The sequence below is a fragment of the Cynocephalus volans genome, chromosome 3, assembly GCF_027409185.1.
Source record: "Cynocephalus volans isolate mCynVol1 chromosome 3, mCynVol1.pri, whole genome shotgun sequence".
NCBI classification, from domain to species: Eukaryota; Metazoa; Chordata; class Mammalia; order Dermoptera; family Cynocephalidae; genus Cynocephalus; species Cynocephalus volans.
The window spans coordinates 10,143,491-10,162,267 of NC_084462.1; the positions used below are offsets into that span (position 1 = coordinate 10,143,491).

Below are 18,777 nucleotides of genomic sequence, written 5' to 3' on the forward strand. Positions count from 1 at the left end.
AGGAGTAAGACTTCACATATCAATGATAAACTTGAATGTAAATGAATTAAATGCCTCAATTAAAAGACATAGATTGGATGAATGCATATAAAAACGACCCATTCATATGCTGTTTACAAGAAATGCATTATACTTACAAAGACACTCATGGACTGAAAGTGAAGGGATGGAAAAAGATATTCCACACAAATGGAAAACAAAAGTAAGCAGGAGTAGTTATACTTACATCAGATAAAACAGGCTTTAAATCAAAATCTGTACTTGAAATATAAGGAAGAGGTATAAATAATGATAAAGGGATCAATACAGCAAGAGGATATAACAGTTATAAATATATATGCACCCAACTCTGGAGCACCCAGATGTATAAAGCAAATATCTGTAGATCTAAAGAGAGAGACACCAACACAATAATAGTTGGAGAATTTAATACTGCACTCTCAGCATTGGACAGATCATCAGGACAGAAAATCAACAAGAAATATCCATAGACCAGACGGACCTAACAGATATTTACAGAACATTGCATCCAGCGGTTGCAGAATACACACTCTTGATCAGCACGTGGAATTTTCTCCAGGGCTGACCATATATTAGGCCACAAAACAAGTCTCAATGAGTTCAAAAATATTGAAATCATATCAAGTATTTTCCTGACAGCAATGGAATAAAAGTAGAAATCAATAACAATATGAACTTTCAAAACTCCACAAATATATGTAAATTAAACAACATGCTACTGAGGGACCATGGGGTCAAAAAGGAGACTAAGAAGGAAATCAAAACATTTCTGAGACAATTGAAGACAGAAACCAGCATACCAAAACCTGTAGGATACAGCCAAGGCAGTATTAAGAGAAAAGTTTATAGCAATAAATGCCTACATAAAAAGAAAGAAAGAAAGAAGAAAGGAAGATTTCAAATAAATCATCTAACAATGCACCCCAAGGAACTAGAAAAGCAAGAACAAACCAAACTCAAAATAAGTAAAAGTAGAGAAAAAAAAAATCAGAGCAGAATGAATGAGACCAAAAACAAAAACAAACAAACAAACAAAACACAATACAATACAAAAAAACACAATACAATACAAAAAAACACAATACAATACAAAAAAATACAGTACAAAAAAAATACAATACAAAAGATCAATCAAATGACAAGTTGGTTTTTTGAAAAGGTAAAATTAGCCAATCATTAGCTTAGACTAACCAAGAAAAAAAGAGAAAAGATTCAAATAAATAGGATCAGAAATGGGGCCAAGGGCCTCAGTCACATCCTGCTGACATCTGCATCCAGCCCAGCCAGACCAAGTCACTGCTGGAACGCTGGGATGGGGGTGCTGACACAGGCCTTGGCCACGCCCCCTCCCCTTCCTCGTCCTCCCATCCTACCGCCTCCCTCTTCTTCTCTCCCCCCTCCACCCCAACTGCTCCACAGCAATACCTTAGAATGTAAAATAATAATAACAATTAATAAATTAAAAGAAATCATAAATGTAAAAGCAGACAGTACAACTGATACCACTGAAATACAAAGGATCATTAGAGGCTATTATGAGCAAGTATACACCAATTAATTTGAAAACTTAGAGGAAATGGATAAATTCTTGGACACATATGACCTACCAAGACTGAACCAAGAAGAAATAGAAAACCATAATAGACCAATAACAAGAAATTAGATTGAATCAGTAATAAAAATTCTCCCACCAAAAAAAAGCCTACGACCAGATGGCTTTAATGCTGAATTCTACCAAACATTTAAAGAAGAACTAATACCAATACATCTCCAACTATTTCAATAAAGTTGAAATGGACAGAATTTTTTCAAACTCATCCTATGAGGCCAGCATTACCCTGATACCAAAACTGGGCAAGGACACAGCAAAAAAAGAAAACTACAGGCCAATATCCCTGATGAACATAGATGGAAAAATCCACAATAAAATACAAGCAAAGCAAGTCCAACAGCACATCAAAAATATTATACACCATGAGCAAGTGGAATTTATCCCAGGTATGCAAGGATGGTTCAACATATGCAAACCAATAAATGTGATATATCAGCAACAAAATAAAAGGAAAAAAGCCCCATATGACCATCTTGATAGATGCAGAAAGAGCATTTGATAAAATCCAACATCCCCTCATGATAAAAACTATCAACATATTGGGTGTAGAAGGCAAGTATCTTAATACAATAAATGCTTTATATGGCAGATTCACAGCTAACATCATACTGCAACAAGACAAGGATGCCCAACTCACAACTTTTATCAACTTTTTTTTTTTTGAAGGAGACCCATAAGGGGATCTTAACCCTTGACTTGGTGTTGTCAGCACCACACTCTCCCAAGTGAGCCACGGGCCTGCTCTCAAATGAACATTTTTAAAAAGAAGACATACAAATGGCCAACGGGTATATGAAAAATTGCTCTATGTCACTAGTCATCAGAGAAATGCACATCAAAACCCAAATGAAATATCATTTCACCCAAGTTAGAATGGCTATTATGAAAATGACAGAAATGACAAGTGCTGGCAAGGATGCGGAGAAAGGGAAATTCTTGTACATTGTTGGTGGAAATGTAAATTAGTATAACCATTACAGAAAACATTACGGAAGTTTCTCAAAAACTACAGATAGAGCTACCTCACAATCTAGCAATCCTACTACCGGGTATATATTCAAAGGAAAAGAAACCAACATGTCAAAGGGACACCGGCAGTCCCATGTTTATCATGGTTCTATTCACAGTAGCCAAGATGTGGGTCCAACCTAAATGGTCCATCAATGGATGACTGGATAAAGAAAATGGTATATATGCACAATGGAATACTACTCAACCATCAAAAAGTATGAAACCATAAAAAAGTGCTGCCATTCACAGCAACATGGGTCAGCTTGGGGAAAATTACAAGTGAAATAAGCTGGGCATCTATAGAGAAATACCACATGTTTTTACTCATATGTGGAAACTAAAAAAGCTGAGCTCAGAGAAGTACAGAGTAGAATAGTGGCTACTAGAGAGTGGTAAGGGAGGAGAGAAGGGGATAAGGAAAGGGTGGTCAATGGATATGAAATTGTAGACAGAAAGGAAGAATAAGATCTAGTGTTCCTCATGGTGCTGAGAACACCAAGGTCAAAGGTTTGTATCCCATACTGGCAAGCCACCAGAAAAACCAAACCAAACCAAACCAAACAAAAAAACCCCCAACACCCCTAGTATTCTGTAGCAATATGCAGAGACTACAATCAACAAAAAATTACTGTAGGGCCGGCCCGTGGCTCACTCGGGAGAGTGTGGTGCTGATAACACCAAGGCCACAGGTTCGGATCCCATATAGGGATGGCCGGTTGCTCACTGGGTGAGCATGGTGCTGACAACACCAAGTCAAGGGTTATGATCCCCTTACCGGTCATCTATTAAAAAAAAAAATTACTGTATAACTTCTAGTAGCTAGTTGAGAGGATTTTTAATGTTCCCAGCACAAAGAGGTGACAAATGTTCGAGGTGATGGATATGATAACTACTCTGATGATTATTTCACACTATATAAATGTATGGCAATATTACATTGAACTTTATAAATACATACAATTATCATGGGTCAATTAACAAAAATAAATTAAAAAGAAAAAAATATCAGAAGTAGGTTAGATGTTACCAGAAACAGAGCAGAAGGAATCATAAGTTATTGGTTAATGGGTAAAAAGTTTATGTTTAGGATGACAAAAAAATTTTGGAAATAGATAGAAGTGGTGGTCACACAGCACTGTGGATTTAATTAACTCCATGCAATCATATGTTTAAAAATACTTAAAATGGGGCTGGCTGGTTAGGTCAGTTGATTAGAGTTTGGTGCTGATATCACTAAGGTCTAGAATTAGATCCCTGTACACTCCAGCCGCCAAAAATAAATAAATACACAAATAAATAAATAAAATTAAAATGCTTAAATTGGCAAAACTTATATCTGTGTGTGTGTGTGTTTGTGTGTGTGTATAACCACAATTAAAAAAAAATGTAGAGAACTATTAAAAAAATCTTTAAAGGGCATCCATTTTTCTTAATAATGTAAAATAGGATAGCTGTTTGGCTTGGTTGGTTAGAGCTTGGTGTTATAACACCAAGGTCAATGGTTGAGATCCCTACATTGGTCAGCTGCCAAACAAACAAACAAACAAATAAGTAAATAGGGCCAGCCCGTGGCTCACTTGGGAGAGCGTGCTGATAACACCAAGGCCACGGGTTCGGATCCCTATATAGGCATGGCTGGTTAGCTCACTTGGGAGAGCGTGGTGCTGACAACACCAAGTCAAGGGTTAAGATCCCCTTACTGGTCATCTTTTTTAAAAAATTAAAAAATAAAAATAAATAAATAAATAAATAAATAAAATAATGTAAAAAAGACTGCATTATCAGGGTTAAGTTTCCAGGACCCTCAGTTCTTTAGGGATGGACTAAATGGCTGCTATGATTGCTTACAAAAGTGTCTTTAACTTGATGGAGGTTATGTTGAGAAATAAAGTTTATATTTTTAATTATTTTAATTCCGTTTTTGCACTAACTTTTTGAAGTCTCCTTGTAAGTTTCCTTTGTGAAACTGAATGTATCCTTGGCCATCTTTGAATTTGAGTTTTTGCAAGCTGGAGGAAACATTGTCTTACCTACCTGCTTGTCCCTGGTGATGAGGTGCGGTGAGACATTTTGATAGTATGGTCTTTGTCGCCCCCAGAAGGCCTAGGAGAGTTTCTTGTCACAGCAAGTATCCAATAATGATCAATCTGTAAGTACTATGGCCTCTAAGAGGAAGGAAGGCAGGGACTTCCTAGGTCTAGATCTCTCACTCTTTCATCCCCAGAGGCTGGGATTTAGGAAACACTTAATGAATATCTGTTGAATGAGTGACTGATGTTTGCACATGAATACCCTCCCTCTCTTTGCTGGTGGGAACCCGATGGCTTCTCTAGGACCCCTGCTCCTCAAAGGTCTGGTCTCAATGCATCCTCTGTCCCCAGGAGCAAAATTCTGGGCGGCTGTTCCTCTGCCTGCATGGAAGGTAAGGGCTATGCTTGGAGTAGTGATCCTGGAACACGAGGATGGTGCGCTGAGAGGGGAGGGTCCTCCAGAGAGCCTGGGGCGGACATCTGGGGTGGGGATGGGTGTGGAAAAGACTGAACCTGAGGTGTAATAGCCTGAACAGAAGTGACTCCATTTTGTTAAGCCTTTTAATTTAAAAACTTCTTTCCTGTAACCCAAACCAGAGAGCCTGCAGCTAATTGCCAGAACACAGTGACTTGTATTCTCACATTGTACACAAAATAATTAGAGAAAAATTATTAACCAAGCTGAACCCATGGAGAATGAAATATGACACTGGTCAACTCCCACCCAGGAAGTTCCATGATGATTATTTAAAACACTCAGGCATGTCTGCACCTCCCTGCTTGGTCACCATGAATCAGCTTTCCACCACAGACCCCTATAAAACCCTTTTGCAAACCTGGAAGAGGTGGAGATGGTCTTTGAGACATAAGTCAGCCATTTTCCCGGCTGCCAGCTTCCTGATTAAAGGCTACTTTTCCTTACACCAACTCTTGTCTCTTGATTATTGTCTATTGAGTGGCGAGCAAATGGACCTTTGGGGTCTTGGTTACATATGGACCCATTGGGGGTATGATTGGAAAGAATCTGTGGGAACACAGAAGGGGGTGGAAACCAGAAAGGACTTGGGGAGACTTGGAAAGGGAGGATTGGGAGGTGATGGAGTGGGTGGGATATGGGCTGTGGAGGCGAGAGACTTCTGGGGGATAGAAACACTAATTCATGTTGCAGGAAAAACATGAAAGGAAGAGATCTTGAAGTTGGAGGAGAAAAAGAAACTTGGGGAGTACGGGGAGATCCTAGAAGAGAGGAGGGTTCCCTGATGGACAGGAATAGAGATTCTGGGAAGAGAAAACTCCTTAAGGGCACAAGAAAGGAGCTGGAGGTCAAGATAGTAAAGTAAAGCATGGGCTACACAGATCTTAGAGGAGTCTAAGAAGACCTTCAAGGCACATCTTAGGAAGTGGGTTGATAGATGCAAGAGATTCGTGCAAAATCCTGGGTAAAGCTAGAAAGTGTAGGATTTGGGCACATAGAGAGAGGGCCGTGGAAAATCCCCCAGCCCCTTGGAGAGATGAGGGCTTTAAGGAGGAGAGTGATGGAGGATGAAATCAGTAAGCAAAGATTGGGGAATACTGAGAGTTTCTTTGGTCACCTCAACCCTTAGCTTACCTCTTACCACCTTTATATTTCTTTTTTTTTTCAGCAGCTGGCCGGTAAGGGGATCAGAACCCTTGACCTTGTGTTATCAGCAACACACTCTAGCCAAGTGAGCTAACTGGCCAGCTCACCTCTTGTCACTTTTAGTTAATGCATTTCCTCCTTCCTTTAGCTGCTCCTCTGGATTCAAGAATGATTCTGACTTTATCCTTATTAACTGAGGTTTCTCCTACCCCATCATGAACTCCTCACCTGAGTTGGGCCCCTTCTTTTCTTCTCCCTCTGGAACTCAAGGTTCATCTCCTACCTCATTTGTCAAGGCCAAAACCTGGTTATAGACGGTAAGGGCATACCATACACCCACACATACACATTGTGAGTGGAGGAGCCTGATGACAACCTGAAAGTCAACAGAGCTGACTCCTGCCTGGCTTACAGCTGTTTTGGGGTGCCTGCAGTTCTTCAAGATGCTTTCTGTTTCACGGCCCATCATCTCTCCCTTGTTTGGCACCTTGTGAGGCATGTGGCAAGACCTTCAAGTAATCCAGCAGTCTTTGTGAGCACTGGGCCATCTACTGGGCTACTTACACCTGTTCCTTCTGCCCCAAATGGTTCATGAGTACCAGGAGCTAGCTCAGCATGTCCTGGTACATTAGGGCAGACTAAATCTATTACTGACATGGGCACAAAACTGATACCTTTAGAAAGCTTTGAAGATATCAGTAGCAGAGCTTGGCTCTGGTGTCACTAATTAACAAGGCAGCACTCTTTTCTGAGTGGTCAGTCCAATATTGAGTATTCTTCAAGTTCAGGATATGCTGAGAGTTTATGGGTGTCAGAGAAAGAAGGAAAAGGAAGTGAGAAAGATTTACTCATATCTTGGGGTGATTCTGGTCTCTATTTCTCCTTTAGCCTCACTCAAGAGGCAGAGATCCTGGGTTTTAACTCTGCACCTGCTGGGCTTTGTGACTAGGGAATTCACTCTTTGGACTCAATAGCCCCATCTATAAAATGGGAGTGAATTATCTCCTCCCTGTCAATAGCCAGATGGTGGTGATTTGCCATGTCTGCTAAGATACCTATTTTCCCACCTTCCTCTTCTTTATTTCTTCCTTTCAGCTTTAAAACTTGTAAAGTCCCAGGACTTGTCCCATACCAGGAAGAGTTGATCACCTCTTTTGCCCTCACCTGTGCCCCTGAGGTCAAACTGTCACTAACTTATTGACAACCCCAGGGTGCTGTACACATATACTACTGCAGCTGAAGAAAGCTGCTCAGGAGGAGGCAAAGGGATATAGGCCAATTTCTACTCTTGCCCTGAGTACTTATAAACCTTGAAGAACCTGCTCTACTTCACCCAGCATCATGTCTGACAATCAGAACTCTGGCCCTAGGTATGTGGCCCCTGTGAAAAAGCCTTCAACTGCTTCAGAAATTTCTGCCAGCACTGACTAACCCACCTGGGTAGGATGGGTCCTTGCACTTCTGCCTGCTCTGCCCCCAGCATTTTCAGGAGTCAGCTCAACATATCCTGGTGCATTAACCAGGGGTTTCCTGGATGGCCATGGAGGCTGGGGCCAAGGAATTAATCTAGACCCAGATATCATTTCTCTCTACTACTCCAGCCCTGTGCAAGGATATGACAACCTGCTAGCCAGCCCCAACTAGGTATGTGACCCAGGGCCAATGACTGCCCCTCTCTGGCCTTGGTTTTACCACCTAACCAATAGAGAAATGCTACTGACTCCATTTTCTCTTTCTTTTTTTGGTGGCTGGATGGTACATGGATTGAACCTTGGACCTTGGTGTTATCAGCACAACACTCTAACCAACTGAGCTAACTGGCCAACCCTGACTCCATTGTCTACCAAGTGTCAAGGCCTGGGTTTCCATAACTGTCTGATGGGTTGAATAATTCTGGCCCTTTGCCTTTGCTGAGTAGTAACAATCATTAGCCCTGTCAGATTTGGGTTCCTACCTGTAGAGAGACTTTCTATTGTATTTCCTATGGCATAAAGTCCTTCATATCACAGAAAGACTGGCTCCTTCTCAAGCCCAGAAGGATAACGTGACTTGTAAAGAAACATCATGACTTTTTGGATGAAAGTCACCCCTCTTGCATTCACTCCCTCTGCATCCAGCATGCCACCAAATCGTGACTTTATATTGACTTTTCCTCCCTCCTGTTGCAGAGAAATGAGGCTCACAGATGTCCAGAACTGTAGTTTGTGGTGTTTGTTTCCTACTAGGGTAGATTTCTGGAGACCAATCTGACCACCAAAGTGGTGGGAGCTGGAGAAAGACTCCTGGTTCTCCTGATCCATCACCACAGCGCAGTGGGCAGCCCAGGGCTGGCCCTGGAGCTGGTTCCCACCACTCTTGGACCTGAGAGGCCCCCATAGTGCAAGGCAAAGCTGGGAAGTAGGTGCTGAGCCTGGGGCCACAAGAGGAATTTGTGTACACCACAGAGACTCCCAGAAGTCGCGGGGTTAGAGGGGCCTGTGCCACAGAGGCATGTCCTCAGGGTGGCTAGAGAGGCCCCCGGGTTGCATTAGCCCGGTGGTAGAACCGTGGGGAGGCTGGAGGGAGACAGGCATGTCTTGGGATATGGGATACATGGGTTCTGAGTCGTTGAGTTTTTGAGAGAACTTTATCCTTAATCTCTTCTCTCTTTCCTTCAGGCTCAGGATCCCAAAATATATCTTGCCCCTGATTCTCTCTGAGGAGGCCATGGACCTGTTCTCTCTTGGCATGACCCCTGCCCCTGAACTGGCCCCTTCCTTTTCCTCCATCTTCTCGGCAGCCTTTGTTTCCTCTCAAAAGGACTGTTACCCATTCACTGATGGAAATGGTGTCCCCTACTTGTACATAGTGGGGGACCCTACCTCCCATTCCTACCCCTGCTGGAGTGGAGTCCTGAGCCCGAACCTGCCAAGGGCTTCACTTGCCACCAGTGTTTGCAGGTCTTCAAGAGCTCCCCGCACCTGATGAACCACAGCACCTCCCACTTGGATCACTGGCCCTATATCTGTGCTCTCGGAGGCAAGGCCCTCAAATGCTGCAGCAATCTCTCCAAGTGAGAGATGTAATTGCTTCATACGCCAGCCCTGGTTAGATCAGGATCACACCTACCTGCTCTGTCCCTGGCACTTCCAAGATGTCCAGTAGCTGGCCCAGCACATCCAGATCCACTAGGCTGAAAGGTAGAGAGGCAACAGGGGCTCCATGGAGTTGTTACAGGGGACACTCAGCTGCTGGCTGGGGCTCCCCAAAATTGATATCAAACTCACAGGTCCAGCTGCCTTCCCCCAGACAAAAGAAAACCACTCAAAAGTCAAATGTTGGTGAAAATGGAAGTCAGCTTTTATTCAGGAATACTGGTGACCTGAGGATAGATGTTAGGCTAACCCATCTCTCCGGTAAACCTGAAGGAGAATGGTCAGGCTAAAGCCATCTTCCAGACTCAAGTTTACTGAGCAGTTTTTCAAAGGGGGATGAGGGAATAGAATGTGGGAAAATGAAAAGCAGGAGAGAGGGGCACGTTAGCAGTGAGGGCTTCATGCAAGATCTCAGGTGCAAGGTCTCGCCAAGACTCCATCTAGTTTCTGCTCCTGTCCTTATCTCAGGGTATGAGTAGTATGTACAAGTCTGCAGCTTCAGGCTGGCTGGAAAACAACTTTACTTTCATGTAAATAATGTCATCTTGCCCCATAATGAAGGTCCCAAATACCAAATAACCATGGGAAAAGAGGGAACTCAGAGCCTTTTAAAATTTGCTTACAGCCCACGCAGTTGTAGGTACCAACATGGCTTCAGTCCTGCTCACTCCAACAGAGTCTGTTGCTTCTGGTACAGAGAGGAGAGGCCTGGGTCCTGGCCTCATTGATTGCTTGCTGTATGGCCTGAGGCAAGTGACTCCCTTTCTGTGCCTCAGTTTCCTCATTCATAAAATAAGGAATGGCTTGTGGTCCTTGGACCTTTCCTCCCCCAGCCACCCTGGCCGGAGCTGGGAGGTAGGGGTTTCTTGTTGGATTCCTGAGTCTGCCGTGGCCCATTCTTACAGACTGGAATCAACCACTGCCTCAACCAGGAACTCGGTTTCCATTCCCTGATGCATAGGATGAATTGAGACATCAGAGTGTCAGGTGTGATAGGCAGTGTACAAAGGTCAGATACTGTACAGAGGTAGCGCATATCGCTCCATTACTTCTTTGTAGAAACTCACGGTGCCCGCTGTGACGGGCTTAAATAAATATTAGTTTTGGTTTGTTTTCGATGGCTGATGTAGGTAGGAACCTTTCTTTTGCGTGTGTGTGTTTCTGACCGGAGTTTTTTCCTGCTGCTCTCTGAATCCCGAAGCTGGTTCGTCCCCCACTCCCGCTCGGAGGTTGGAGCATCCCCGGAAGTCATCCCTGCGGCCACTTCCGGACCCGAAAGTTTGCTGCGCCGGGATATGGAGGCGGGTCGGGGCACGGGAGAATGGGAAGGCTCAGAAGCGGCGGAATTCTTAAAGTCTTGCCTAATGGAGCAGTGAGGACTTGGGGTGTGGGAGGCAGCGGCCCCCAGGGCAGGGGCGTTGGAGACTGAGAAGTCCTGCGAGGGACGGTTGGGCAGGGGCTGCGGAGATCAGGGTCGGGGTATAGAGATAGGAGGGAAGACAGCCCGGGGAGTGGATTACTTTGACCGCAATTGACCCAAGGGCACAGGCATGGGAATTACTTTATTCCCCAGTGGGGAGAAGGGGTTGTTGTATGGGAAAGCAAGATGAAGTAGGACGCATGGTGGACACGTTGAGAAAAGAGGGTAGGACAGGAAAGGTTCCTGAAGGAGGCAGGGCTTAGTCTGCAGGCTGGGGAGGGTATGGGCAGCCAGAGAGAAGTGAGGGTGCTGGAGTGAGTGAGTGAGTGAGAGAGAGAGAGAGTGTGTGTGTGTGTGTGTGTGTGTGTGTGTGTGTGTGTGTGTGTGTGTGTCTCACTCTGTCACTTGTGCTGGAGATCCGAGGCAAGTCTTTTGTTCTCCCCGAGGCGTGTGTGTGTGTGTGTGTGTGTGTGTGTGTGTGTGTGTGTGTGTGTCTCACTCTGTCACTAGTGCTGGAGATCCGAGGCAAGTCTTTTGTTCTCCCCGAGGCCAGTGGAGTGCCCCTGCCTGCCTGCCTGCCTGCCTCACTGGATTCTTGAGAGGATTAAGGGAGTCCCTATATATGAACATGCAGTGTAAACTGGAGTTTGGGGGGCACAGGTAATCAATTGTTGATGAGGAGAGAGATTGCTGAGGACCAGGGTGTTTATTTGATAGCATTGGAGACTAAGAGGGGAATCCCAAACAGACCATGAGCAGAGGCACTGTGGCCCAAAATTTGAGGCATGAATGGAGAAGTCAGAATGATTTGTTGTGGCTGTCTGGTCTGAGTCGGGTGAGGGCAAATTGTGAGAGGCCTTGAATGCCAGGCTAAGGGCTTTGTACTGTAGGCAGAGCCATGGGAGGATTATAAGCAGAGTAGGTGTTAGAAAGATCCTTCTGGGGCTGGTGGACTGGTGAGCAGGGCATACAGGAGATGCCTAGCCAGCCTGGGAGGTCAGAGCACAGTATTCTGGAAGGTTGAGGAGGTTGCCAGCAGAGGCAAGGAGAAGAATTCTTAGGCAGAGGAAAGCACATAAGCCTTTGCACACGGAGCTTTTCAAGTTCAGGATCTGGCTAGGGGGCTGTGAGATGCCAGTGTGGTTGGAGCACAGGAATGAGAGGTGAGGTGTAGAGGTGGCTGGGCCACCTTATGAAGGCCCTTAAATTCTAGGCTGAGGGACTTGGACTTGGTCCTGAGGCTAATGGGGGCCATGAAAAGGTTCTGAAAGGGGCAGAAGTCAAATTTGACACAGCTGTGAGAAGAATCTGTTGGCCAATGTGGGAGGGGAACTGGAGGATAAGATACCAGAGAGAAGGTAGGTACTGGAGGCCAGGCAAGAGAGAAAGAGGCCAGAGCTGTAGCTTTGAGAATGGAGGAGAGTGCTGGCTCTTTAGCTCAGTTGGTTAGAGTGTGGTGCTGATAACACCAAGGTCCAGGGTTCTATCTCTGTCAGCCAGCAAGAAAAAGAGAGAGAGGGAGAGAGGGAGAGAGGGAGAGAGGGAGAGAGAGAGAGAGAGAGAAAGAGAAAGAGAAAGAGAGAGAGAAAGAGAAAAGATAGAACTTGGTGCCTGTGTGGCTTTGGGAAGTGATGGAGGGAGGGAAGGAAATGAGGATCTGGATGGTGGGGCTTCATCATGATCATGTCCCAGAGGGTGAGCAGGGTCTTTTTGAGGGGAGAAGAGAGATAATGCTTGACTTTTGGATGGGGTGATCACATTCATTAATTCAACTAATACTGAGTGGAGACCCTATCCTCTCTCAGGACATTTGCTCGAGTCTCAAGATAGTTTTGGCTAGGACAGAGCTGGGCTTGCCTTCTTGGAGAGCAGGGAAGACAGACAGTAAAATGGAATAAACAAGGCTATCATAGATTGTCATACAGGATGGGAAAGAAATAGACTGATGAGACAGAGCAGGGCATTACCTACTTGAGCTAACACAATCATTGAAGGTTTGTACCATGAAGTGTTACTTGAGCTGAGACCTGAGTGGCCAGAAAGGATCCATCCTTGTCAGGGGCAGAAAGGAACATTGCAGAGAGGGGAGAATTTGGCAGCATTAACAATGGAAAGGCAGCACCATGGTCATCAGGGCTGGGAAGGGAAGGTAGCCAGGGGCCAGTCTACACAAGGCCTCGAAGCACTTTTGTGTTTTATTCTAAGTGCAGCAAGGAGGGTTTTAAGTCAGGAAATGACATGATTTTATGGGTTGAAGAAACATTGCTCAGATATGCCACAGAGAGAAGGGACTGGAGGAGGCAGAATGGTAGATGGAGAGGCTGTTTCTGTAAGACAGGGTAAACAGTGGTGGTTTGCATTGGGGTGGTGGTAGTGGTGGTGGGGTTGGAGAAAAGTATCAGGTGCTTACGTACTGGGGTCATGTGCCCTGACTTAGGTCAGGCAGAAGCAGGTGCTGTCCTGGCTCTCCCACCTATGGATGTATGACCTTGGGCCAAACACACAACCTCTCTGAGCTTCAGTTTCCTCATCTGTAAAATAGGGATCCTCATGGCACTTACTTTGTAGGTCTGCTCTGAGGATGTGGTGCATTTAGCAATGGCTGTCATCAAGCCAGGGCTCAATAAACATTGGTCATTGTTATTATTTCTGGGGATAGTGGTGAGGGTGTCGTGTGGTGAGTGTGAACATCATGGAATGCAACTAGTTATATGGGTTGAAAGTCAAGAGAGAGATCAGGGTGGGAGATTCAGATTGGGTTGTCCATGTGGACCAGTGATTCTCAACCAGGAGCAATGTTGCCCCTAGGTAACACTGGGCAATATCTGGAGACATTTTAGGTTGTCATGACTGGGGGTTGGGGAGGATGCTACTGGCATCTGGCAGGTGGAAGCCAAAGGATGCTATTCAACATCTTACAATGCACAGGACAGCCCCTGACAATGAATGATCCATCTCCAGATGACTAATGTCAAATTCGAGAACCCCTGATATAGGTAGAGGGTGTAGCTGAAGAGATAGATATAGGAGAATGGTGACGCAGTGTAGGAAGGAAGACAAACTCAAATGCCTTAAATGTGCAGGCAGGTGACCACAGCAGGGACAGGCCCTTTAGACTAGGCATGCCCTCTGAATTCACCAGGGCCTACTTCCTCTCCCACCATAAAATTACTAGAGGAAGAAAGGGCAGCACTGTTTGGTAGAAACAGAACGAAAGCCACATATGTAATTTTAAATTTTCTAGTAGCTACGTTAGAAAAGTGAAAAGAAACAGTTGTTAATTTTATTAGCATACCTTACTTAAACCAGTATATTTAAAGTAGTATCATTTCAAAATAATTCAACATACACATTTGTAAAATAGCTTACTTTTTTTTTTTTGGCGTTTTTTGTACCAAGTGTTCAGAATCTGTTGGGTATTTTGCACTTACAGCACATTTCAATGCAGACCAGACAGGTGTCAAGTGCTTAATAGCCTCGTGTGGCCAGTGGCTACCATTCTGGACAGCATAACTCTAGGGAATCTTTAATTTTAGCCTAATATCACAATTGTTGGATCACTTGGAGGTTGTCCGGAGAAGGCAGATGCTTTCTCAGTTCCAGCTGGTTGTTGCCACATCTAGCAATTTTCCAAGTTTACCTGAGAATTTTGCATTTTTGTGTGCATTTTTTGGTTTTTAAAATATTGCCCGGTAAAATGTTAAAAAAAAAAAAAGTTGTGGTCCAAACCAAATATAACTGTGAGCCCTTTTTGGCCTGTGGGCCTCCAGTTTGCAACTGGTTGAGGGTGGTCTACAGAGCTGTCCCTCATGGTAGGTAGCCTCTAGCCATATGTGGCTATTTAGATTTAAATTAAGGGAAATAAAATACAATGTAAAATTGAGGTCTTCAGACCCACTGGCTACCTCTCAAGAGGGCAATAGCCCTACGTGGCTAGTGGCTGTCGTTTGGACCGAGCGCAGCTCATAGAACATTTCCACCATCGAGGAAAGTTCTTTTTATTTTTAAAAGATGACCGGTAAGGGGATCTTAACCCTTGACTTGGTGTTGTCAGTACCACGCTCTCCCAAGTGAGCTAACCGGCCATCCCTATATGGGATCCGAACCCGTGGCCTTGGTGTTATCAGCACCACACTCTCCCAGGTGAGCCACCGGCCGGTCCACCATCGAGGAAAGTTCTGTTGGACAGCTGTCTAGGATGTAGTTTTGTCTATCCCTGGGGTCCTGGGGCTGGGCGCGACAGTAACTCCCCTTTTCTCCTTCTGCCGTCTGAAGCTGCACCCCCAGATGCTGCTGCTGCCGCTCTGACCGCTGGTCCCCTTTCAGGCCTGCCGCGAGGCCATAGCTCCGCCATCCCCCCAGGCCTCCCCTTCGTCTGCATCGCCCTCCGCACCACGCCACGATCTGCTTATCGACACGCACGGCGTGCCCTGCAAGTACACAGCACAGCTGGAGAACGAGCTGCGGCCGCCGGCCAGCGAGCTCGGTCCCGGCGAGGGCTGCAGCTGCCCAGAGTGCGGCCGCGTGTGCAGCTCCCCCTCGCAGCTGCAGCGCCACTGCGTGTCACACTCGACGCTCAAGCCCTTCACATGCATCGCCTGCTCCCTGGCCTTCAAGCGCTCCAGTGATCTGGCGCGGCATCGGCGGCCGGCTCTCGATCCCCCGCGCCGCGCCCGCGCTGACCGTCCGCACGCCTGCTCACCGTGCCCGCGTCGTTTCCAGGACGACACGGCGCTGGCACAACACGCGCGCCTGCACTAGGCTTGGTGCGGTGACATTAAGCCATGGCCGCTGCCCCTCCCGTGGGAAGTGCCACCCTTCCCCACCCCCATATCTGGCAATGTCTGGCCTCTGGGCTTCAGTTCCCCTATGTGACCACTGGGAAGTATCACACCTTCCAATCTCTATATCTGGCAATGTCTGTCCTTTTCTGGGCCCCGGTTTCTCCATGCGCCCAGTGGGAAGTGCCACTCTTCTCTATCTTCCTACCTACCAATGTCTGGCCTTCTCTGGGCCTCGGTTTCCCCATTTGCTGAAGGGGAGAATCATGGCTGTGCCACATCAGAGCAAATGGCTGGCTTCTGGATCTGTATCTCCCCATTTGCTCAACCGACAGAAATAACCCTTCTCCCCACCTTCTGCACTGTTGGGTGGCTTCGACTGAGCCCGCAGGGATGGTCCAGTGGAAAGAGGACTAACCTGGGCTCGCCAATTCCTTGTGGGACTTCGGGGAGACTTAACCTAGCTTCGCCTCAGTTTATGGGTCTGTCTCTCAAAGCGACTGAACTATTCCTGTTCGGAAGGTGGGAGGGGAGCAGGGGGAGTGGCTTCTTCCGGCGCCTCTGGGGCTGTCCCTTTCCCCGCTCTTTGAAGACTGGCGGGCGCGCCGGCTCAGAGGCGGCGGAACTTTCGCGCGGGTCGCGCGCGTTTCCGTCCGGCGCCCTTTCCCAGGGACGCCACGGCCCCTCGCGCCCCCTCGCCTGTGCTTTCTCTCCCCGCGTCCCCGGCGCCGCCGGCCCGGACTGCCCGGAAGTCTTAGTCCAGCCGCCGGCGCTCGCCAGGGGAATCCCGGGGCCGCCCGGGACCTCGGCCTGCTCTTCCGGACCCTAGAAGCTGCTGCACCGGGTACGGGGCCGGAATAAGGGAGGAGCCTGCTCTGGGACCGCGCAGGGGCCGGGCTGGGGGAAGTGGGCTGGAGCAACCCGGAGTGGGGGTGGGTTATGGCGTGGAAGGATACGATGGGGTCCGGGTAGACGGACAAGAGAGGAAGTAGAGGTGCTAGGGCTTCTTATGGAAGTGAGTGGAGTAAGAGGGGCCCCGGGAGTTGTAGCAGGATAGAGGGCGCCCGAGCTTTGGGGTTCACAGAAGGGAAGGGGATCAGAGCGAAAGAGGAGGGGTGGAGAAACCATGCTGTGTATAACAGATAGAGGAATGGGGCCCCCGAAGAGGTAAAGAGGAGGAGAAATAGAGATGCCAGATGTATGTAGAAACGAAAGACTAGCGGGCTTGGGAGATGTAGTGTGGGAAAGGGAATCCAGAGGTCCTAGTGTGTATAATGGGGAGTGGAAGGAGGCCGCTGGGGGGTATAGAGAGAATAAGTTAAGATGTCAGTGTTTTATATATAAGGGCGGGGTAGGGAGGGGGGCCGTTGGAAATGTAACAGGTAGCAAGATACGGGGTGGGGGCTGGGGTATATAGAAGAAAGGGATGAAGTAGATACGATGGGTTTAGGATAGTGAAACCTTGAGGTGATAAGTGTAGGAACAGGATAGAGGAGCCCTGAGTGAAAAGCGGGGAATTGGGTTAGTGGGGCTCAGGGGAAGTACCTGGAGAGGAAATGAGAGAGGCCACGGATGGAGGCGGAGATGGGGAGCCCCTCCGGGCATCTAATAGGAATGGAGATCTAGACGGGCCTGGAGGCTGATGCAGGGGGCTGGGGGAGAGGGTGCGGCCTGAGCTGGGGCTGAGCGGTGAGGAAGAGAAAGCGACAGTTTAAGAGAAACCCCTGAGGCGATAGGGCCGATAGGGCGGGCAGTGTGAGATACAGGAGGCCGTGAAGATGTAGAGAAACAGATTTGGAGACTGATTGCCTTTGGGAGTGGGGGGAAGGGACAGAATGTGGTCGGAAGGCGCCCTCGTACCTGACCTCGGGGCCGAGAGGAAGACCCTGGAGGAGAAAGGTAGGTTGTGGCGAGATTTTGCTGAACTTACTTGGAGGCGTCCTTGAAGCAGCTTGATAGAATCTGGGAGATTTGGGCTTGAGTCAGAGTTTTAATTTTGTAGGGAAGGTAGGTCAATGGCGCAGAACGGGTAGCAGACAAAGAATGGGAACGTTTTCCCTTTTAGGAACCTTTTCCTATAAAGAAGTGGCGATTTTAACTTCTCTCTCCTCCGCTACTCCCAGCTGCTGCTCCAGATGCTGCTGCTGCCTCCGCGGCCACCCCACCCTCGGTCCTCCTCTCCAGAGGCCATGGACCCACCGCCCCCTAAGGCTCCCCCTTTTCCCAAGTCGGAAGGTCCCTCCTCCACTTCTTCCTCGGTGGCGGGCCCCCGACCCCCGCGGCTGGGCCGCCACCTGCTCATCGACGCCAACGGGGTCCCCTACACGTACACCGTGCAGCTGGAGGAGGAGCCTCGGGGCCCGCCCCAGCGGGAGGCGCCCCCGGGAGAGCCCGGCCTTCGCAAGGGCTACAGCTGCCCAGAGTGCGCCCGTGTCTTTGCCAGCCCTCTGCGGCTGCAGAGTCACCGTGTATCGCACTCGGACCTCAAGCCCTTCACCTGCGGCGCCTGTGGCAAGGCCTTCAAGCGCTCCAGCCACCTGTCACGGCACCGCGCCACACACCGTGCTCGCGCCGGCCCACCTCACACCTGCCCTCTCTGCCCTCGCCGCTTCCAGGACGCCGCGGAGCTTGCGCAGCACGTGCGCCTCCACTAAGCTGGAGACCCGGCCTGCGCTGCCCTGCCCCTTTCTGGGCCACCACGTCTGACCCACACAGCGTTATTCCTACACATTTCCCTGGCCCTGCTGAGGTTACTGCCTTAACCTGGGTCTTAGTTTCCCTATCTATTTAAAAGGGAGAAGCATCATTCCTCCCCCCCCATCCCCCCATTTTTAGCTGTGTGATGTAGACCAAAGTCATTGCCCCACCCTGGGCCTGCGAGCCAGTCGGAACTGGGTTCTGGTCCAGCCGTGCTGTGTGAGCCTTTGCAGGTGACATGACCTCTCTGAGCCTTGGTTTTCTGCTCTGTGAAGTAGGGAACGGTTATCTGCGTTGAAGAGATGACAAAAGAGCATGGACACGGTCTGGTTCATTTCTGTATCAACTCTCTTCCGTCCACGACCCCCACTCTTTGCTCAATAAACATTCCGCACTCCATTTTCAGGCTCTTGTGTGTGTTGGGGGGACAAGGCGGGTGAAAACTGGACC

The 18,777-nt window shown here is 47.8% G+C and overlaps 2 protein-coding genes across 3 annotated transcripts; both read left to right on the forward strand.

Moving 5' to 3' along the window:
• The first annotated feature begins 12,532 nt into the window (after positions 1-12,532).
• Positions 12,533-15,610, forward strand: LOC134372403 (zinc finger protein 580-like). Its single transcript, XM_063089922.1, has 2 exons — positions 12,533-12,544; positions 15,176-15,610. Exons 1-2 carry the CDS (start codon positions 12,533-12,535, stop codon positions 15,608-15,610), a joined length of 447 nt encoding a protein of 148 aa, XP_062945992.1.
• A 689-nt stretch (positions 15,611-16,299) lies between these two features.
• LOC134373496 (zinc finger protein 580) lies at positions 16,300-18,726 on the forward strand. 2 transcript variants are annotated; one of them, XM_063091366.1, is made up of 2 exons: positions 16,300-16,474; positions 17,754-18,726. In XM_063091366.1, the coding sequence occupies exon 2, from the start codon at positions 17,766-17,768 to the stop codon at positions 18,282-18,284; it is 519 nt and encodes a 172-aa protein (XP_062947436.1). In that variant the 5' UTR covers positions 16,300-16,474; positions 17,754-17,765; the 3' UTR covers positions 18,285-18,726. The 2 variants fall into 2 exon arrangements, with proteins under 2 accessions (XP_062947436.1, XP_062947437.1); XM_063091367.1 differs by lacking the exon at positions 16,300-16,474 and adding an exon at positions 17,052-17,529.
• The last annotated feature ends 51 nt before the right edge of the window (positions 18,727-18,777 follow it).